This window comes from Suillus bovinus, assembly GCF_016758785.1.
Source record: "Suillus bovinus strain UH-Sbo-P2 chromosome Unknown EDB93scaffold_87, whole genome shotgun sequence".
In the NCBI taxonomy this organism is placed as follows: Eukaryota; Fungi; Basidiomycota; class Agaricomycetes; order Boletales; family Suillaceae; genus Suillus; species Suillus bovinus.
The window spans coordinates 19,970-38,333 of record NW_024542143.1 but is presented as its reverse complement, the minus strand read 5'-3'; the positions used below and the strand labels follow the sequence as shown (position 1 = coordinate 38,333).

At 48.6% G+C, this 18,364-nt stretch overlaps 5 protein-coding genes across 5 annotated transcripts; 3 read left to right on the top strand and 2 right to left on the bottom strand.

Moving 5' to 3' along the window:
- Window positions 1-101: 101 nt before the first annotated feature.
- EDB93DRAFT_1107826 (uncharacterized protein) lies at window positions 102-740 on the top strand (the record flags this gene model as incomplete). Its single annotated transcript, XM_041447773.1, has 1 exon — window positions 102-740. One exon carries the CDS (start codon window positions 102-104, stop codon window positions 738-740), a length of 639 nt encoding a protein of 212 aa, XP_041302795.1.
- A 915-nt stretch (window positions 741-1,655) lies between these two features.
- Window positions 1,656-3,777, top strand: EDB93DRAFT_1176245 (methionine aminopeptidase). The gene is made up of 14 exons (XM_041450509.1): window positions 1,656-1,798; window positions 1,859-1,912; window positions 2,040-2,104; window positions 2,155-2,280; window positions 2,358-2,446; window positions 2,500-2,651; window positions 2,701-2,774; window positions 2,823-2,843; window positions 2,898-3,045; window positions 3,095-3,233; window positions 3,286-3,303; window positions 3,356-3,459; window positions 3,513-3,578; window positions 3,632-3,777. Exons 1-13 carry the CDS (start codon window positions 1,713-1,715, stop codon window positions 3,562-3,564), a joined length of 1,128 nt encoding a protein of 375 aa, XP_041302794.1. The 5' UTR covers window positions 1,656-1,712; the 3' UTR covers window positions 3,565-3,578; window positions 3,632-3,777.
- Window positions 3,778-4,189: 412 nt separating this feature from the next.
- Window positions 4,190-4,478, top strand: EDB93DRAFT_1093824 (uncharacterized protein; the record flags this gene model as incomplete). Its single annotated transcript, XM_041446545.1, has 3 exons — window positions 4,190-4,270; window positions 4,321-4,346; window positions 4,397-4,478. Coding segments are annotated over 3 exons (189 nt in total), but the record flags the coding sequence as incomplete, so codon positions are not given.
- Window positions 4,479-4,553: 75 nt separating this feature from the next.
- Window positions 4,554-7,560, bottom strand: EDB93DRAFT_901659 (glycerol-3-phosphate O-acyltransferase). Its single transcript, XM_041457874.1, has 11 exons — window positions 7,257-7,560; window positions 7,075-7,201; window positions 6,637-7,026; window positions 6,268-6,581; window positions 6,024-6,215; window positions 5,814-5,970; window positions 5,509-5,755; window positions 5,306-5,450; window positions 5,140-5,256; window positions 4,627-5,090; window positions 4,554-4,570 (listed from the first exon to the last, which is right to left on the bottom strand). Exons 1-10 carry the CDS (start codon window positions 7,401-7,403, stop codon window positions 4,647-4,649), a joined length of 2,280 nt encoding a protein of 759 aa, XP_041302792.1. The 5' UTR covers window positions 7,404-7,560; the 3' UTR covers window positions 4,554-4,570; window positions 4,627-4,646.
- An 8-nt stretch (window positions 7,561-7,568) lies between these two features.
- Window positions 7,569-18,324, bottom strand: EDB93DRAFT_1323068 (armadillo-type protein). Its single transcript, XM_041454977.1, has 30 exons — window positions 18,050-18,324; window positions 17,892-17,996; window positions 17,790-17,835; window positions 17,706-17,743; window positions 17,641-17,652; window positions 17,363-17,589; window positions 17,211-17,303; window positions 17,082-17,157; window positions 16,962-17,029; window positions 16,799-16,913; window positions 16,602-16,746; window positions 16,449-16,555; window positions 16,261-16,397; window positions 15,837-16,011; window positions 15,427-15,648; window positions 14,827-15,210; window positions 14,690-14,769; window positions 14,271-14,602; window positions 13,821-14,218; window positions 13,271-13,771; window positions 12,846-13,217; window positions 12,604-12,793; window positions 12,341-12,550; window positions 11,962-12,291; window positions 10,573-11,909; window positions 10,239-10,519; window positions 9,097-10,188; window positions 8,744-9,039; window positions 8,157-8,696; window positions 7,569-8,106 (listed from the first exon to the last, which is right to left on the bottom strand). The coding sequence occupies exons 1-30, from the start codon at window positions 18,215-18,217 to the stop codon at window positions 7,895-7,897; spliced, it is 8,289 nt and encodes a 2,762-aa protein (XP_041302791.1). The 5' UTR covers window positions 18,218-18,324; the 3' UTR covers window positions 7,569-7,894.
- Window positions 18,325-18,364: the final 40 nt, after the last annotated feature.

Below are 18,364 nucleotides of genomic sequence, written 5' to 3'. Positions count from 1 at the left end.
ACAATTTGACTTGTCTTACAATGGACAAGTACGTTTTTTTACCTATAAATTTTGTTCAGAGGCTCACGGATCTCTATCAACCCAGTAACAGTACCCCCAACATGCAAACGCCTACATCATCCACTGCTCAAGTTCATTTTTCCAGTGATGTCCGCAATATGGATAACTGGGCTCGTCGTACAGGCATTCCGTTGACCACAGCGGAAGCTTTAGGCACCACTTATGCTCGTGCTCATAAATGGTTGATGTCGCTAAAAGCCCAACTAATTCAGCACCATGGGTGGCAAGACGCCGAAGTCGCCGCCGATACTCGTATGCTCTTCACCGTAGAAGCACCTTCTCCATGGCGCTCCCCCAATGGGCTCCCTTTGAGCCCCAAGTTGCGCCTTCAACTCCCCACACATGCATCTTCCTTTTTTTCTCCGGAGCGACGCGTTCAGTGGCAAATGGTGTTCCACAGCGACATCTTTGCCACCCAGCGCCTCATCGTCCAACCCATCACCGACATCCTGAATCTTATCCAATGTCTACTCACTGGTGTTGTGACCCTCGTGTACGAGGAGCAACTACCTCAGGGCACCTATACCACCACTCGGGGTCTCCCCTCCGTGCAGTGGATAACCAATAACCAGGCCTCCCTCCTTGAAATCTTTGGGCATGCCCATTTCAAGCAGCTCTGGAAGGCTGCCAACGACAGAATGACGTCGTTCAAAGTTGACTTTGAACCTCGGCGTCGTTGACCGTGGAGTGGCACAAAAGCCCTTACCCTGGGGGCCAAGGCTCACGTGCAGCAAGCGCCCTTGTGCATTGACTTGGGCGCTATCTCCATCCTTTCATTTCCCTACTTATGATCCGCTTCGCTACCTGATTTGTGCTTGTACCCTTGGCCGCATTGTTGTGATTTACTGCTCTCTTTAGGCGTCCTCAGCATAATTTTTATATCTCCACATAGACCACTCGTATATTGTTAATTCGCTTTATTCTGAATCATCTTATACACACTTATCATCGATCACATTTAATACCCGCCATCATATCGTTACAATCGAATACTTAGCATCGTGCGCCTAATGTTACAAAGCGAATGCTCACCTCGATCATGTTTATACTGACAAAGGCTTGTCAAATGAGACCCAGTGTGGTGCTCCCCTTGACCCAGCCAAGTGATAAAGGGACAGAAATGATGGTATAGAAGACATGTGGTTGTGTTGTACTCGTATCCCGGCCCTCAGGCGATCAGCGATCTGATGGCATTGGACGGTGCTGTACCAAAAGTCATTCGGGCCGTTCAAACCTTTAAAAAAAAGCGTGCGCTTGCGGATAATCTCTTAGCGAGCAGACGGACATCATACTTAATCAGGCTCTGCGTGATAGGGGGAATCTTTGTAAGGTTTAGCGCCTTTAAAACACGTTGAAGGGTCGCACCAACGGTAAGATCAGAGGCACGTTGGGAGCGTGAGGCAGACGGAACTTTGGACAGTCATGTCCTTTGTGATATCCTAATTCAAGAAGATCACGGCATAATTGTATAACATATGTATGTGGGATGACAAAACTTACCTTCAGGATGGAATAAATGTCGAAAGATTATACAGTAAACCCGCGTCGCGTCGGAGAAATCCGCGTCACGTGCCACACCACAAGCTACTTCGTGTGGTTGCACAGCGCTCGGCCGCAGTCACTCTAAAATTTTTATCTACTTGACAAGGAAGATGAGTTCAGCCACGGTGCTCTGCCAGAGCTCCAATTGCCCACATGGGAACCCACCGTCTCGGCTCGAATGCCCCACGTGCAACAAGTATGTCACACACCATGTTGCATCCTGCTGTCAGCGCTGAACTTCGTCGACTCGCAATAGGCTGGGTATCCGTGGTTCTTTTTTCTGCGGACAGGAGTGCTTCAAAAGTAACTGTGAGTCGATCACGATATCAATCTGTGTGGAAGCATTGAAAACGCCACACTTTTGACAGGGGTAAGTACGATGTAAACGCAGGCACCGCACGCACCTCATGTACATTTCATTCCCTCCGCATCTACCAGAAATCCCACAAAATTATCCACGATCTTGTGCGTTCCCCAGGCACTGCGGCTAATCCATCACAAGGTACGTCAGTAGAGGTGCTCGCCGATCGCGAGTTAGCTGATGTTATGCAGACGGCACTTACAATCCTTTCGTGAACTTCGATTACACGGGCACTCTAAGACCCGTATACCCCCTCTCTCCAAAGCGTGAAGTTCCAGCACACATTCCACGTCCTGACTACGCAACACACGAAGATGGTAGGATCTTGTGCCTTCTCAAGAGTATAGCACCCAATCTGAACATAACAATAAACAATTCCCACCATCACCTACAGGAGTACCGATCATGGAGTTGAAGCGAATGGGTCAACCTCCCTATTTATTGAACTCGGAGCAAATTGGAAAGATGAAAGTTGCGTGCAGGGTAAGCCAGGCTTAGGCTTTGATGAACCTGACATCATACTCATTTTTCTCAAGCTTGGCCGAGAAGTGCTGGATATTGCAGCAGCAATGGTACGGCCAGGTGTGACTACTGATGAGATAGATGCTGTCGTGCACCAAGCTACGATCGACCGTAACGCATACCCTTCACCCTTGAACTATCGTAATTTCCCGAAATCCGTCTGCACGTAAGATTGTCTTGAGCTCGTCTGCTGATTTGTCCTTATATTGCATCAGCTCCATTAATGAAACCATATGTCATGGCATCCCTGATCGCAGGAAATTGCAAGAAGGTGACATCATCAATCTCGGTGTGTCCCGCCATCCCGTCTGTTGAGTATGTTCTAACGTTTTGATAGATATATCGCTCTACTATGATGGTAGGTGGACACATTGTGTTTCCGTTTTATCCCATGTTTGAAGGTGAAGGTTAGGCTTTCATGCCGACTTGAATGCAACATACCCCGTCGGTGAGATAGACGAAGACTCCAGGAAACTGATTCGAACCACTCGACAATGTCTCGATGAGGCGATCAAGATATGCAAACCGGGTGCACTGTTCCGTGACATCGGCAAAGTTATGTTAGTATTTTCCCTTCGGTACGTTAATTCAAATTTACATGGGTCGCAGCGAGCCGATTGCACGTGCCAACGGATGTGCTGTCGTACGGACGTACACAGGTCACGGCATTAACGACTTATTCCACACGGACCCTAATATTCCACACTACGCAAAGAACAAAGCAATTGGTACCATGAAACCCGGAATGGTAAGGAAGCTAACGACAAATTTTTCTGGACTGCTAACCTCATTCAAACTAGTGCTTTACAATAGAGCCGGTAAGCTGCCTCATGCTTCCCGGAGCCGAACCTCATGCACGGTTATAATCAGATGATCAACTTAGGTTCCAATTGGGACACACACCATTGGCCTGACAACTGGACTGCTACCACGGTGGATGGGAAACGTAGCGCTCAGTTTGAGGAAACTTTACTGTGAGCGCCCGTTGAAGGCAACTTATCTGACACCTCGCTTATCAATGTTCTAGTATCACAGAGACTGGTGTAGAAGTTTTGACTGCGGGAAGCACGAATCTGTAGTAACAACTTGTCATGTCATTATCATTGCTTGCATTCAGGGATAGATATACTTACATGTTCTGGTCAGTTTTCTCCCGTTATACTCCGCCCAAAAATATTCCTTCCAGCGGCAAGGCACATCGAAGCATCGAGATCGACTGAATGAATTCGGACATTTATGGACGTAACATGTGTACCCTTATCTTTCCTCGTTTCCCCTTATGCAAAAATATCGTTTCGTCTTTCAATATCCCCGCAATTACATCCGCTGACATTGACCCTTGGTAATAGCGGAAAGGGTGGGGAACACGTTCATGGTGTGGGTATCCCCTCGCATTCCTTACTTTCCCACCTCCACCTACAAGATCACCCTTGTCAATTCACTGAGCGCTTCTTTTACTGTCCATATGTCGGGCAATGACGCTGACACTGAGCCATATCTTTTCGTTGAGAAATGTGGCTCGACCCGAGGGAACCCGATATACGTGATCACAAAGTACATCCCGTCAGTTGGTGTACTCTAGTGAAGATAATTACTGCGGAAGGGCTGATTGAGATATTCCAGCGCTATGAATGGTTATTCGAGTAGAACGGTGGGCGTTTCGTTTCTTTGTTTTAGCGACGCCATTTCAATAAGCATTTTTAGAGGGAAATTAGATGCATGGATTTAGGTGGGGAAGCTCTCGGTTCTTACAAGGCTCGCCAAGGAGGCTGTACGCACATACAGGTGGGTGACGTTGACAGCTGTCCCAAGATTATCTCAACCACACGTCCCAGTTCTTCAATCACGCTGAATATCTCAAGTACGTTTTTCCGTCGCAAGCACCGACGAAACTCAATATATTCGCTACAGCTGTACCGGGTGCGGCATGGAGTTTTCCAAAGTAATGCTTCGCCAGAATGCCTACATCGAGATCAAAGGCCTCCCTTCCTAACTCCTCCGACGCTCGGTCACCGTTCTTATCCGTTATGATCGCTATCATCGTTGCTTTGTGAAACAGATATGTATATGAACAGCTATACCTGCCTGGCAATCGCAATGTAATACTTCATACCTCACATGCAATTTATACAGTCCTTTACCATAGTCACATTATCGCACCTTACGATTGTCTGCCTGCTTCTTTGTTCAAGCTCATAGTCATATCTTCAAATGTCTCTTGCCGATCTACGGACCCAATGCGCTCGACCGGAATGAGGTCAGATAAGCTGTGCTTTCGCTGCCGTGAGCCCTGTCGCATGTGCAGAGACTGGGAGTCGTCAAGGCGGACACCGCTCGAGCTCGAAGAAGCGCTTGGCTGAGTAGTAGCGGTCATTCGAAGTCGCTGGAGATCTGCGTATGATCCCTGCCGAACCTTGTGCCTCGAAGCATCCTCATACGCGGATATATAGCTGACGGCATGATCATAATCTCCATGGTCTTCGTCATCGGAGAGGTCAGGCGTCGCCGGTCTGCTGCTGTCCTGAGTTGGCGTGCTTCCCCCCCATGCGCTTGTTCCACATTTAGCGCTACGGCTCCATCCGAAGAGCCGTTCATCGATCCATGTCTGTGCAGCGGTCATGAGGGTGTGACCAGAGATACCTGAACATGCTCACCATAGGATGAATCAGCAAATTTCCTTGAGCATCGACTTGCCCCACGCTGCTCTTTCTCCGCCAAATCCCGGGATTGCCCGTCGAAGGAGGTGCGCTCGCAGGGACCAAAATGCGGAACTAATCTGATGGTCAACACCAGGCATCAATCAAGTTCCTGTGAACTTGCCTGATCGAAATCATCGTAAATCTTTGGGCCAAACTCATTGATAACCTCGGCAACTTCATTAGAAAGTCGAACTCTCATGGCCTTCGCTTTGTCAAAGGACCGCTGTTGACCGGGGATCAACGCCACTATCAAGGGCCGCAAAGATCTACGGAAATCGAACCGCGTTAGTGGATAATTTCGTAGCGGGTCTTCTAAAACCTCACTTTAGTACGTCCATACCAGCCTCACCAAACTTGAGGGTGGCGTAATTCATGAACGGCAAAGCCAAGATCACCAGGAAGGGTGTCCATATCCTCGCGGTTAGAGAAGCGTTGGCTTTCACGGCGACTATTGTCGCAACTATGGCATAGAAAGCATACATGACTGGAGCGATACCAAGCGAAATGAGAATCTTCCACGTTGCGAGCACATCGCGACCGGCCACTTTGACTACTGATGCAGCCAGTGCCTCTGAAGGGGAATTGGTGTTTTGAGTAATTAATCAAATATAATAAGCGTCAATGCACACCTTTAGCTTTTTGACGTGAAATAATTGATGCCAAGATAAACATAGGCCCATTAAGTATGACTCCTGGCAAAGCCAATGACGTCCAGATCATCAGGAGCACGAGGCGATAGACGAGTAAGCCGAGCGTTTTCCAGCTCGCCTTCTGTGCTCGTGGGACCTTGTGAAAAACGTGAGTTGGTGCACAAATTGGGGGTCGGCTCGTAGACGTACTTGGTGATCACGAATTCCCAGATCACGAATCAAGCGATTATACTTCAAAACGTCTGTCCGAAGTTTCTGTACCCGGGGCTCATCTTTGAAGTGCGTGTAGCCTTCCAAGAAGCGCCTATTCAGTTCGACGACTTGTCCCAAGGTAAGATATTGCCCCGGTGTCTTGTATAATCGGCGGACGGCTTGAATAAGCTGCATGACATTCGGTTCTCGCTTACTTGAGTAAATGACGGCAGGGACGCACCATAAGCGTGTCATAATCTGGGGCACGAATCGTCACTGTCTTCAGCCCGTCATAGATAAGATTCAAGAACTTCGCGACGGCTTCACGCTTTTTGTTACCACCTTCTTTGAACATCTCGACTAGCTCAGCAGGCACATCGAGAGCAGTTCCGAATTCTACAACAGCACGAGAGCGGAAGCGATGGGCATGGAAATATGATAGACCGACAGGTACAATCTTGACTTGCACAGTTGGATCGTTGGCCATGGCACCTAACGCCATGATGGAGACACCAGCTTTGAGAGGGAGTAGATCCGTTCTGTCGTGGCTTCCACCTAAGGGGTCAACAATGTAACGAAACGCTGCAATGAAATTAATTAGTGAGCTTGCCTTCGGGGAATATGCCAATGCACCCTCCCTCCTTCAATTTCTGATATACGCCACGATACATTTCTTGCTGGTCAATAAATGGCAAAACCTTGAACGCTAAGCCTGTATTCCCGTTTTTTCGGCCTTCGGCAATTGTTTCCCGGATGCGAGTCGTTCCTTTGCCACTGTCCCCTCCAAATTCTTTCTTGATGCGCAACTCCGTATCTGAAATGACTTCGACGACCTCAGCGACGGCTGAGTTGACTGACTTTGGAAGCATGATTTGCATTCTTGGGGAAAACTCAGTTTTGAACATGGTGCCCTCCCCGAGGACTAGACAAGGATCATCCGGAGATAGGTATACTAAGCCAGTTCCCGATTTGGCCTCGTCTGAAGCTCGAGAAACAGGGACTAGACAAAAGTCAGCAGGGAGTGAGAAATATGACACAGTGAACGTACTGCTATCCATGAGGCGAGCGAAAAACCCTACCGCTTTCCGCTGCAAACTCTTAGCAGCAGTTAAAAACTGGACGTGACGGTGGGTCTCGCGGTAAACCTCTAAGGTGAGAAGGAGAGGATCAAGGAACTACACAGAGGAACGGTCGGCGGGATTTGAACAGAGACGCAGAACGACAGCTCACTTGATTGGAATGAGGAGCACCGACAAAAATGACGGGGCCCGTGCGAGGAATGTTAAAGGCACCCCGAGGTCGTATCTCTCTGAAGAATATCTGTGTGACAATGCGCCAGAATAACAGCGCAGCTTCATATGTGATTACTGAAGACATTACGGATAGGCTTTATGAATGTTAGTTAGTGACTAGTCGTGCAAGGTATGATGGTATAAAGAGAGAGAGGCGTAGCCTTGGCGCTCTGCCGCCTTCAGGGGATTAATATCAATATGCTGGAGCACAGAGCACTAGTGGGGCCCAATTTTTGGGGCGTCACAACATGTCCAAATAAAGTCCACGTATTATTACTTCAGTTATTCGTCATATGAACGAATGACGCCCTCAGCGGCCAGCCTCGATTCACGGTAGCACGACCACCGAATCGCCGCTCAGAAATCAACGTACGTCAAGTTCACAGCCTGCATTTCCCCAGATGATTGGCACATGATGATACATTCTCCCAGGCATGACTCGAAATAAACATACTTAAGAACATTCCACAGAAATAGTGCATCCTGATTAAAAGCGTATCTGAAGAGTTGTAAATGATTGAATTGCAAAAAAGAAAGTGAGATATTGAAAGAATTCATCGATCAGTCTGGCTCAAGTCAGCTCTCCGATATCCGAGGTCTTGCAGCACTTTGCGAAGATCCATTGCTTGTTGTGCTTGTACGATTATAATGGAATATGCCGTGCAGCTGATGCAACCGATCCTCCCCTGGTGGATCGGATATATGTTGCGTAGGTTGAGGTGACATTTCCCCTCGGCTTGGAGCAGGAGAAGTAGGAACGGGTGATTCGTGGCCATTCGACTCCAATTCTAATAAACATTATAACAATAAAACTGGAAACTGGAATGAGGAAACTTACTCGATAGTGTACTTGCGACCGCCGCAGTGCGTTCCATATCTTCCGCCGCCCTACTCGCAAGTGCGCGATTGATATACTTGCGAAATGCAGGGCCAGTTGTCTCTAGCAGCTTTTCAACGCGAGGACGCTTGTGTGGGTAGTTCTTCAAGAACTGGTGCAGCTCAGTGATGCCTTCCTTGTGCATCGCTCCTGTAGTCTCGCTGGAGATGTGATTAATGATCGTGATTAATTGTGCTTCCGGATCTGGCTCTTCTACGGGCGGCGAGAAGCCATTGTGCGAAGAGACACTCGGGCTTGTTCGATGACTAGGGGAAGACTGCTGTTGATTGGCAGAGGAGCATGCAGGTGATATGGGCCGACTGGAAGCTACTGAGTATGGGCGTCCAATGGGTTCTGAAGGACTGTGATTCGATCGTATTGGGATGTCTGCCGCTGCTCGAGAGGAGTTAAGAATGCGGTAGACGTAGGGGTATACTATAGTTGCTGATGGGTCGTCGAAGGATGCGGAAAGGAAGTCATAAACTTCGTCGCCGTAATGCGCTAAGACTCGGTTAGTCAATATCTTAGTTCCGTGAGACTTCACATACCAACTACATGCTGAATGATAACTTTGATGGTTCTCAACGGCATATCCCCGCACGGGACCTTATTCGTGGCTCTGGCTCTCCATTCATTTGGAGGTACTGACTGTAAGAAGTGCTCGACCGCAGGTAAGAGCTCAACCGGGTCGAGTTTTTGCTCCTTCAGATCTTGAGGGATGTTTCGAGCTAGCTTCCAAACACATTTCAAGACAAGTTCAGCGACACGAGCCTCCTTAGAGTCTGAGAGTGTTCCATTGCTCGGGAACGGCTTCACGATCTGCAAAAGCAGGGCAAACAGGGAACTAACACAGTGCGTCAGGATTCAGGAAAGCGACATTACAGGTGACAGAGACACGCACCGGAATATGGACATCCTGCGTCCTGTGGCAAACAGCCTCAAGATGATCATATTGATAAATCGCGACAGATCCTTAACCTTGGTGACGTGACTCTCATCAGTCTCCAATAATCTCAGTGTAAGTTCCTCTAATAGAGGGGTGAGAATGTCAATGGTTAGCGACTCAGCCAGGAATATGTGGTCACAGAACGTGTTGAGCGTCTGAATGAGGTGCTTCGCTAATCTGAAATTTTCATCGGACACTAGATCCTCGGGGCGTTCGAAGACATGCGCCATTTGAAGTGTGATAGTTTCTATAAGACCTTCGGTATGTTCTGCTAATTCACGATACTCCGCAGATGCGTGTCCGTCTTCTGGCTTTGTGACCAGGATCCTTTGGATTTTCTTGAGAGCATCTACGCTGCGAGTCGGATCGCTGCTTAATATGCTAGAGATTGTAATCGTGATGTCGTCGGGAGTATCGAACGCAGGGGCATCGTCATATGTGTGGGCGCTATTTACCAGAGTTTCCGCAGACTCTGTAGAGGGCATAGATGGAGCTTTGTTGTATGAATTGCCATTAGGGTTGATGGCATACGGCAGTTCTGAAGGTTCTTCTGAACGCGTGGCCACATTTGAAGATAATCCAAAGTTCGGACGAGGCTTAGGAGGTCCGAGACGCGACGGTAACATGCTTTTTGGACGCGGGCCCAAAGGAGATGACGGCGCGGCGACGTGTGAAGTGCCTGCCATAGCCGTTGGCAGGGTGATGCCCGGGAGTTTCGGTCGCATTGGCGAAGTGGGTCTGGCAATTTGGGAAGGAGCTGGAGAGGCAGACCGCGGCGTCCTGGCAGGGGAACCGGGTCTGGTAAATCGGGAGATGCCCGAGACAGCTGGACTTGCTGGTCGTGGTGAGGTCGGCGAATCTGAACGCACACCAGTGCCTGTCAGACGAGATATCTGTGCGGGATGCGCCGGTGTCTGCGGCGCCGGCTTGCCTGGGGTACTGGGTCCTGCGACGCGACGTAGACGCTCTTCAAGTTGTGTCTTATCTTTGGGTGACAATGGTCCTACAAGCGACCAGACTTTCTCTCCAATCAAGGAGTATACTTCACTACATCTCGTCTATCAATGTTCAAGACAATGACAACAAACAAAATTTACCTCAGAGCAGATAGAGCAGACTTCCGCACAGCAGAGTCTTTGTCTGCGATCATAGAACCCAGGACAGGGAAAGCCTTGCTGGGTTGATTGCATGCAGACATACCGTTGCGCTTCAGGAGACTGCTTATTTCATCTAGAGCACCCTGGCGGGTTTTTGCCACCTTAGATTTCAAGCCATGCTCCAGCAGTAAGTCAAACACTCGGCTGAATGCATACACCTTTGGCATCATTTGAATGATTTGCTGCACGCGGGCGCGCACAGGTTCACGAGCGTCACCGAGCTAGGGGTAAGTATGTGTTAGAACCAAATATACTACAATCATCAGTCCCGTACCTTGTTGATCAATGTCGGGAGGAAACACAAAGCCTCTGAGTCGTCTATTTGAGCGTCAACACTGCGTAGGAACGCAAGAACGGTTTCAGCCACTTCTAGGCCTTTGGCACTTAAGTTGGATTGAGGTTCATGAGCTTTGATCGAAACGTATTTCAGAGCGAGATCGCTACAGGCTAAAGCGACAGCTCGGAGATCATCGGGAGGGACTCCAAATTTGTCGTCTCCAGACTCCGCGGCAGAGAAGAAATTATGCATCGTAGTCAGTCCTGAGACATGATCGTTAACAGCGTTGTGGTCGTGACTGAACAGCTGAGCGACGAGATCCTTGGAGGCGTGTGGCTCCATTTGATGTTGCAGGAGATCGGCCAGATCCTTCCTGGTAGTTCCACCTTCATTGATCCACCGCTGAGCATCCTTGGCTAATCTCGCACGTTTAGCCTCCATGTTCATACTAGAGAATGGAAGAGCTGAAACAATCGCTGGAGGGGGTACCACGGAACCCTTTGTAGCAATACTTGACGCTCCTGCACGCTTGAGGCCACCAATTCCCAACTTCCCCGGAAGGCGAGACATGGCAGGTTCATCTAATGAATCTGCTTGAGAGTCCGGTCGGGAATTTGTCCCTTGTGGCAATTTCCGTCGGACACCCGTGAGTTTACTAGCTGTGGTGGAGGGAACCGGAGATGGCGGAGGGGGACTCGGTGATAACCTTGCGGGTACTGAGGAAGCTACCTTTGAAATATGAGCTTTTGGTGGCGTTGTTGCCGCAGGTGCAGCAGTGACTAGTGGAGCCGCATTATCTCGAGCTGCTTGAATAATTGGAACAGCAGTCTTCCTCGATGCTGGCTTTAACGAATTGGTGTGTTGCATGACTTTGTCGAAGCCGACAGAGGTGATCAGGTGAGGCAGAAGGGCTTGCACGCCCTTCCTAACGTCAGCGCTCCGATCATCGAGGCAGGAGACCACGGTGGCAGCCCAACTACTTAGATCCAAGGACGAGGTAGGGGGATGGTCTTTGAGGTAGTCGGCTATCCACCCAAGTAGAGAGGCTCGTTGGGTCGGATTAACCGCTTCTAGAGCTGTTCCCAAGAAATGTACCATAGAATCCAGTCCTTCACTTGCAGTTGCCATTGCGGTCAAAGTTTGAATTGCGGCCGCACGAATAGGTGCCTTTTGATCTGAAAGAACTGTCGCCACTGGTACTACGAAAAGTTTGTTTTGCTTTTCAAAAGGTTTTCCCATGCCGGTTGCAATACGAGCGACTATGTCAAGTGCAAGATTTTGGACAGCTTTATTGGTATCCAGCACTCGGGCCTTAAGAACTTGTGCAATCTCGCCTGAAAGAGGCATAAGTATGAGCGCCATTAAACTTGATCAGGAGATCCTTGCCTATAGCTGGTTTCAGGCGCTTGTTTGCCCCTTGGTCAAGAAGCGCTTGGAGCGTCTCCAGAGCCTCCTTCCTAGCTTTCCAAGCATCACTCTTGGTATCAGCAAGAATAGTGGTGCCTTTGAGCAGCCCATCGATCTCCACTCTCGGAAAGAGGTCGTCCAAAGGGTCAAACCCTTTAGCAGCTCCTCCATTAGTTGTAGGTACCAAGGTTACGATGTCGACAGAAGTACGACTTGGCTCTGGCGCTGGTGTACCTTCGACCTTGTCGAATTCACCTTGGATGGTCACTAAAAGTTGAGCATTCAGGTCCTCCAGGAAATCCTTGATACCTAAAGGTCGTGTTAAAGGTTTCAATCCCAAAGATGACAGCACTCTTACTAGATCCTGCGAATAACTTGACAGATACAAGGGTCTTTGTAGCACTTGTCCTTACAGCCGCATTAGAGTTCTTCAGGGCAGTCTTCAAAAAGTCAATGAGAGGGCGAAGGGAAACGCCAGCAATGCCAAATTCGACGATGGATGTATCTATCCATCCAAGTGCGTCTGCAAGGACTTTGGGAGCCTTCTGCTTGCCAAGCGGATCGTATGCTATACTCGAAGATCGTCACAAGGTGGGTCAGCAAAAGGGAGCATGAACATGCCTTGGTTGAGGACAAACTGTAGAGATGTTTTCTCTGCAAAGGCTGTCAGTGCATCACCGGCTGATTTCTTAAGCTTCATATCGCCCAACTTCTCAGAAAGATGACTTGTCGACAGAGCGACACATGACCTCCCGAATGATGGACATCGCTCAGCAAGAATGGTCAGGACACCGTACAGTTTTGCTGATACCTGAAAAATAATTACATGATGGAAAACTGCTTCTAAGGTCGGATCGACGAACCTGGAAATTCTTTTCGGACCATCCTTTCTTCGCTATAGCTCGGATAACGACCTCGGCATCAACATCATCGACAACACCTTCTATCCAAGTCTGCATTTCCTCGCACGCAGCAAGTCTGGCTTTCCAATTGACATCTCCCAAGCCTTCCATGATAGATGTTGGTATTAACTCAGTCGCAAGACCCTCAGCATCCTCAGGAGTATGTTTATATTTGAAAGCGTCAAGAGTGCCAGGCGCAGCGGGAGCGGCAGGCTTCGAGGGTTTGGCGGCGGCGGTGGGAGCAAGCTTCTTGACAGCAGGGACAGCCTTGACTGGAGGACCTCCCGCTGAGGAACTTGCTTCCGGTGCCTCAGAAGTCGGCGGGACTTTCTTCTGATGCGATGGTCAAATGTTAAGAATATCCTTAGGATCAGGAAACTACGAACCAAAAGCCTGGCAGGCGGTTTCCCAACCGGCTTCTTTGGAGGTTCTTCGTCTATCATTAGTGCATCAGTCACTTCCGCCTTAGGGGGAGCAGTGCCTTCTGCTTTCTTGGGCGGCGAGACTTTTTTCTTTGGAGGTTCTTTCGCAGAAGCGGGAGCCTTTGGAGCACCAACTTTACATTTTACCACAGCTTTCTCGTACGCCTCTTTCACCTTCGCCTTACGAACATCAGCGAGCCCATCCATCAGAGCATTGAGCGGGCGCTCGCCAACCATCTTCATAAGGATACCTAGGCAGCTAGCAGCTTCATTGCGTGCACCCTCAAAACCATCCTCGAGCAAAACAGCGAGCGGATCAGTCAGCGTCTTTATCTGGCCAGTTTGCACCGGCGTCATAGAAGTCGATAGCGAGCGAGCGAGAAACTTGAGAGTCCCTTCCTTTATCTGTGGGTTCTTATTTCCCAGAGCTGGTATCAGATCAGGTATCATATCGGGTAAGGTCGTCTGCAGAACTCATCAACCAAAAATAGGGAATCCATTCAAAACCACATACCGTCGCGAAAATGGCATCTAATGCAGCTCCGATTGTGTCTGTAACATTTGCTTTCCGTTCTTTCAAGCGCTCTAGCATCAAAGGAATGACCATCTCCCTGAACCTGCCGAACGGAGACATCACGCCCTTCGCTAGGCCCTCCATAACGTGAGCAGCAGTCATGACACAATTAATGTTTGCATCTTTCGAGATGCATACAGCAAGTGACTTCGCTAGCTCTCCCAGCTCAGAGGCATCCTGGATGCGAGGGGTGGCATTTACAAGTGTAAGCAGCTCGTCCAGCACCTCCTTTCTTTCTTTCCATTTTGAAGACGTGAGGTTAGCTTGCATGTTAGAGGGAAGCTTTAGAATGATGTTAACTGGCTCCACCAGAGTGCGAGGATCAGGAAGATCCAGTTCTGGAAAGTAAAAGATAAACGTCGCATCTAAATGCATTGATGATAATCTAACCTTGTGGTTGCCCGCCTGCTTCAACTTCATCACCATCAGCCGCATCGCCTGCCATCTCTGCCTCGCGCTGGTGCTCTCGCGTGAGTCTTTCAGACTTTAAAGTTCCTTTGCCCTTTCCCGCATTTTCCATCCCCTCAAACGCCTCCTGTAATTCTTTGACCTGCACTGGCTTAAGCTCCGATAACCAAGGGTCTATCGCTGGACCGATGTACTGATACAACGTATGAGCGAGTTGCGTGCCTTCTGCACGGACATTCTTGTCAGCATGCGCGAACATCTTGGGCAATGTTTTTAAAACAGGGGCCGGAGGAGTCACTTGAGTTCCAAAAGTCCTGCACAAAAGTAACAGTCAGATCCGCTCCGGAACAGAGATTCAGAGCGTAGACGGAAGTGCCATGGTGTAATAGAAGACAGCTTACCGAACAACTTCTTTCAAAGCAAATACACATCCAGCAACAGTCTTTGGTTGTTTTGCAGAAAGACCGGGTATAATGTCCGCCTGAATAAATGAGGTTTCTGTAAGACGGTATCAAGAGAAGGCGGACACTGCACGCACTACAACACCAGCAGCAGAATTCTCAACTTCCACGAATTGAAGGATAAGCTCTATTGCTTGGTTCTTTGTACCGGCTCTCGCAGACCCGAGACACTTGTCAACCAAGGCCGGCACAACAGTTTCCCTGGTCTTTGCGGCAGACTCTCCAGCAAACTTGACCAGTGCCACAAGACACTCTACACCTTTCTCTTGTGCCACGGCATTAGAATCTGTGGCGATCTTCTTAAGAAGATCAGGACTGTTGATGTAGGGTTTGAATGCGGGGTCGGTGTCGGATGCGGTGGTTTGGAAAGTCTTGATCAATGATTCGTATCCGCTTACACGGGCTTTCCAGTTTTTGTGATTAAGCCTCTCTGATATTGGAAGGGAAGAAAAATCTTCCTCCTGAGGTGGAGGCCCGTCCATGTGAAAGTTAACGAGAGAATAATAATATCGTTGGTTAAACCACTGCCGAAACGCGCCCCATTGAGTCACAAGATGTGACAAGTAGCGTGACAATTCACATGCACGTAACAAAAACGCGCATATGATCATTAATATTGATGTGTCAGTCTATCTAGAGGCCAATGATTTCCCAATCTCTGTAACTGTATCCCATACCCTGGTAGCCTCCGGATCAGCAGGATTTTCTTCGAAAGCTTGAGCAAGCTTTGTAGACTGCATATACCGTTCAAAAGCTCCCTCCTCTTCAGCTGTCATACCGAGATTATGATAGGCAACTACGAGTAGCTGCTGTACTTCTGAAGTAGCTTCTAGCATGGACAAGGACATATAGTCAGCTTCTGCCATAAGCAAACATGGCAGTGCATCTCGAAGGCCTGCCTCTACGAGGATGTAAGTGCCAGGCACGAATACGTTTGAAAATAACATACTTGATGAATCCATGGATGCAATCATGCACCTTGCGAGTGTGTGATTTGCAAAAGCTCGGTGCTCCATTTCCTGTCCGGACAATGTCTGTTGTCAAAAGTTTCTCAGCATTCCCTATGATTCGGTGCGACAGGACTCACTTGTGGCATAATCCCTAGAATCAATTGCTGACAATGTTCTGACATTCCGAATTCCAAGCCAACATCGGCGAGGAGTGACATGCCTAATCTATACAGCGGAAACCTGCCCTGAAATTCCGATTGCCAAAGAGCTTGTAGTAGTGGTTGGATTGCAGCCACTGCTTGTCCGCAGTCGCTGGTACTCAATCAGCAAGAGCCTGAGAATGTGAAGAGCCAGCTTACTCGAGCATTCATCACTTCATGTAATTCCATGTTTAAGGCAGGAAGCGATGTCGAGCTTTCATCAAAGAAGTATTCGTTCGAGACGAAGGTTGATGACGAAGGCCTTCGGGGTAAGAGAAAGTCGTCAAAGAAACGTCGTTGTCCACTACCATCGATTGCCGTCAGTTGAACAAATAAAGTATAAGAGGAGGAGCCTACGGACCGACGACTTGTCCTGAGGGCCAGTATATGCCAGATAGCTTCTGCCCATCGGTGGTACGCGTCCAATGAAAGGCCGCGCCACGTCTCCGGATGCATCAGCAGTGCCAAAGCCTCTGAGTACAATCCATTTCTGGCGCGCTTGAAGAGAAAATATCAACCTCATTCAATGGTCTTCAATCGAAGACATACCCTATAGGAGCGATTGATGAACGTATTCAGACGGTTTGGGTCGTCTTTGCCAGCCCTCGTGAGCAACAACACGAATGATTCCTCGACATCGGCAAGATCGTAGCATCCTGTAAATGTCAGTTTTTCGGTTATGCCAGCTCTAAATGGCCTCACCTAACGTTTGCCATAGTACAGCTTGCATTGCATTGTGACTACAAATGTCCGCGTCACGAGGCATTGCTTGCTTGGTGTCTACCCAGTGATTGTGTAGGGCAATAGCCTCGGTCAATTTCTCAAAGCACAAGGTCAGCGGTTGTCCCTACGCGAGGCATCAGTGATAAAATCGTGCAATGTTATGGGCTGTCACCCACGTATTGAGGATCAAGTAGTTTTGTCACGTCAAACAACACCTCCAACGGATGGAGGTCAGGCTGAATCTCGTTTAAGACTGGAGTTTCGTTCAGGGATGGCAAGCGATGTAGCATGCTATACCGGAAATCAAACATTCCACAGTTAAAAAAGAAGATAAATTACCTGATACAATGCTGGAGCGTTATGCGATCTCCGCTTGTTCTAGCGACTGCAATAGCTTCACGAAGTAACTGTATGTGAACACTGAGGGAGGTGAATGATAAGGAATGATATTCAAGATACCTTGCTGGCAGCAGGATATTCCTTTCGAGTATAGTGCATGCGTACTAGATTCAGCAACGCATGCTGTCGAACACCCCTGCAAGATACACAGTGAGGTAGGACGCAGAGAGCTCATTGAACACGACGCACGAATCGTTGTGTTCATGAAAATGTTGTTCAAAATATCTACGCAAGTTCTCTGGACCTATGATATCATCTCCCGTTGCGAGTCCTTTTTCCCACCTATTGTCCAATTATTACTGTCTAATCCTAGTCTGCTAGAAGGAAGAAGGATTGCTTACGCTTCAAATGGTTCAGATCGCGCCCAAGTTTTCAAGTCACTCGACGTTTTGAATAGCCAGATATCAGAAGTAAGCGGGTCCTTCTCTATGGGCCCATAACCTGCGTGGCTGGATCCATTGACCCACGCCTGGTAGTCTTTTTGAAGCTGTACGACGCCATAGAATGATAGCTTGATGAAACTGACGAAGCATCTGCGCACAAAGAAACCGAACAGCGATGTTCGACGCTATGACCAACTTTCTAAGCTATAACCCTACAGGAGTAAGCAACTGCGTACCAGAACAGCAGGCTGGAGACCATCAGTTACCTATCGCCATCTACCGAGTAATAACTTTAGCTCACTTGGTCATCGCTTTTTTCAACGAATATTGAAGGTGTGCCTGGAAAGTATTTATCACTGAATAATAACTCAGCACAAAGACGTACTGAGGAAGAAGTTAGTTAGTTGATCAAGCGCCCGTAGCTGGTTTGCCTATGATCACATATTCAATGAGAGAGGGCGAAAAGTAATGTCACTCATGTACTGACCACATTCTCCAGAGCGCCTATAAGCCCCTGGACTACAGGCGTATCTGCATTCGGCGCGACTTTGACCATCGCCAGCATATGCTGATGGGACCTATGTTCAACGACCTGAGGCAGACATCACTGACCACAAACTTTCCTTAGGGAGATCACGAACACACCTCAGACGTTTCCATCAAGAGAACGCGATACATATAGAGCAGAAAGTCTTTCGGCAAAGTCTTCTGAAGCTCGTATTCCTTGAAAATCAACAATAACATTGCTATGAGATCAATATGATGTGGCCTGAGGACATGGTGAACAGGTGGTGGGGTAGCTCGACCATCCATCACACGATAAGTCACCACAGTATTTTAGAAAGATAGGAATCAGTCGATGGTGTCAAGTTCTTGAAGCTACCGCACACCGGAAAGTTGCCGCCGGAAAGGTGCAGAACGCGTCAGTGGCAGTGTTGCCATTCACCAAGTCTCTATTTC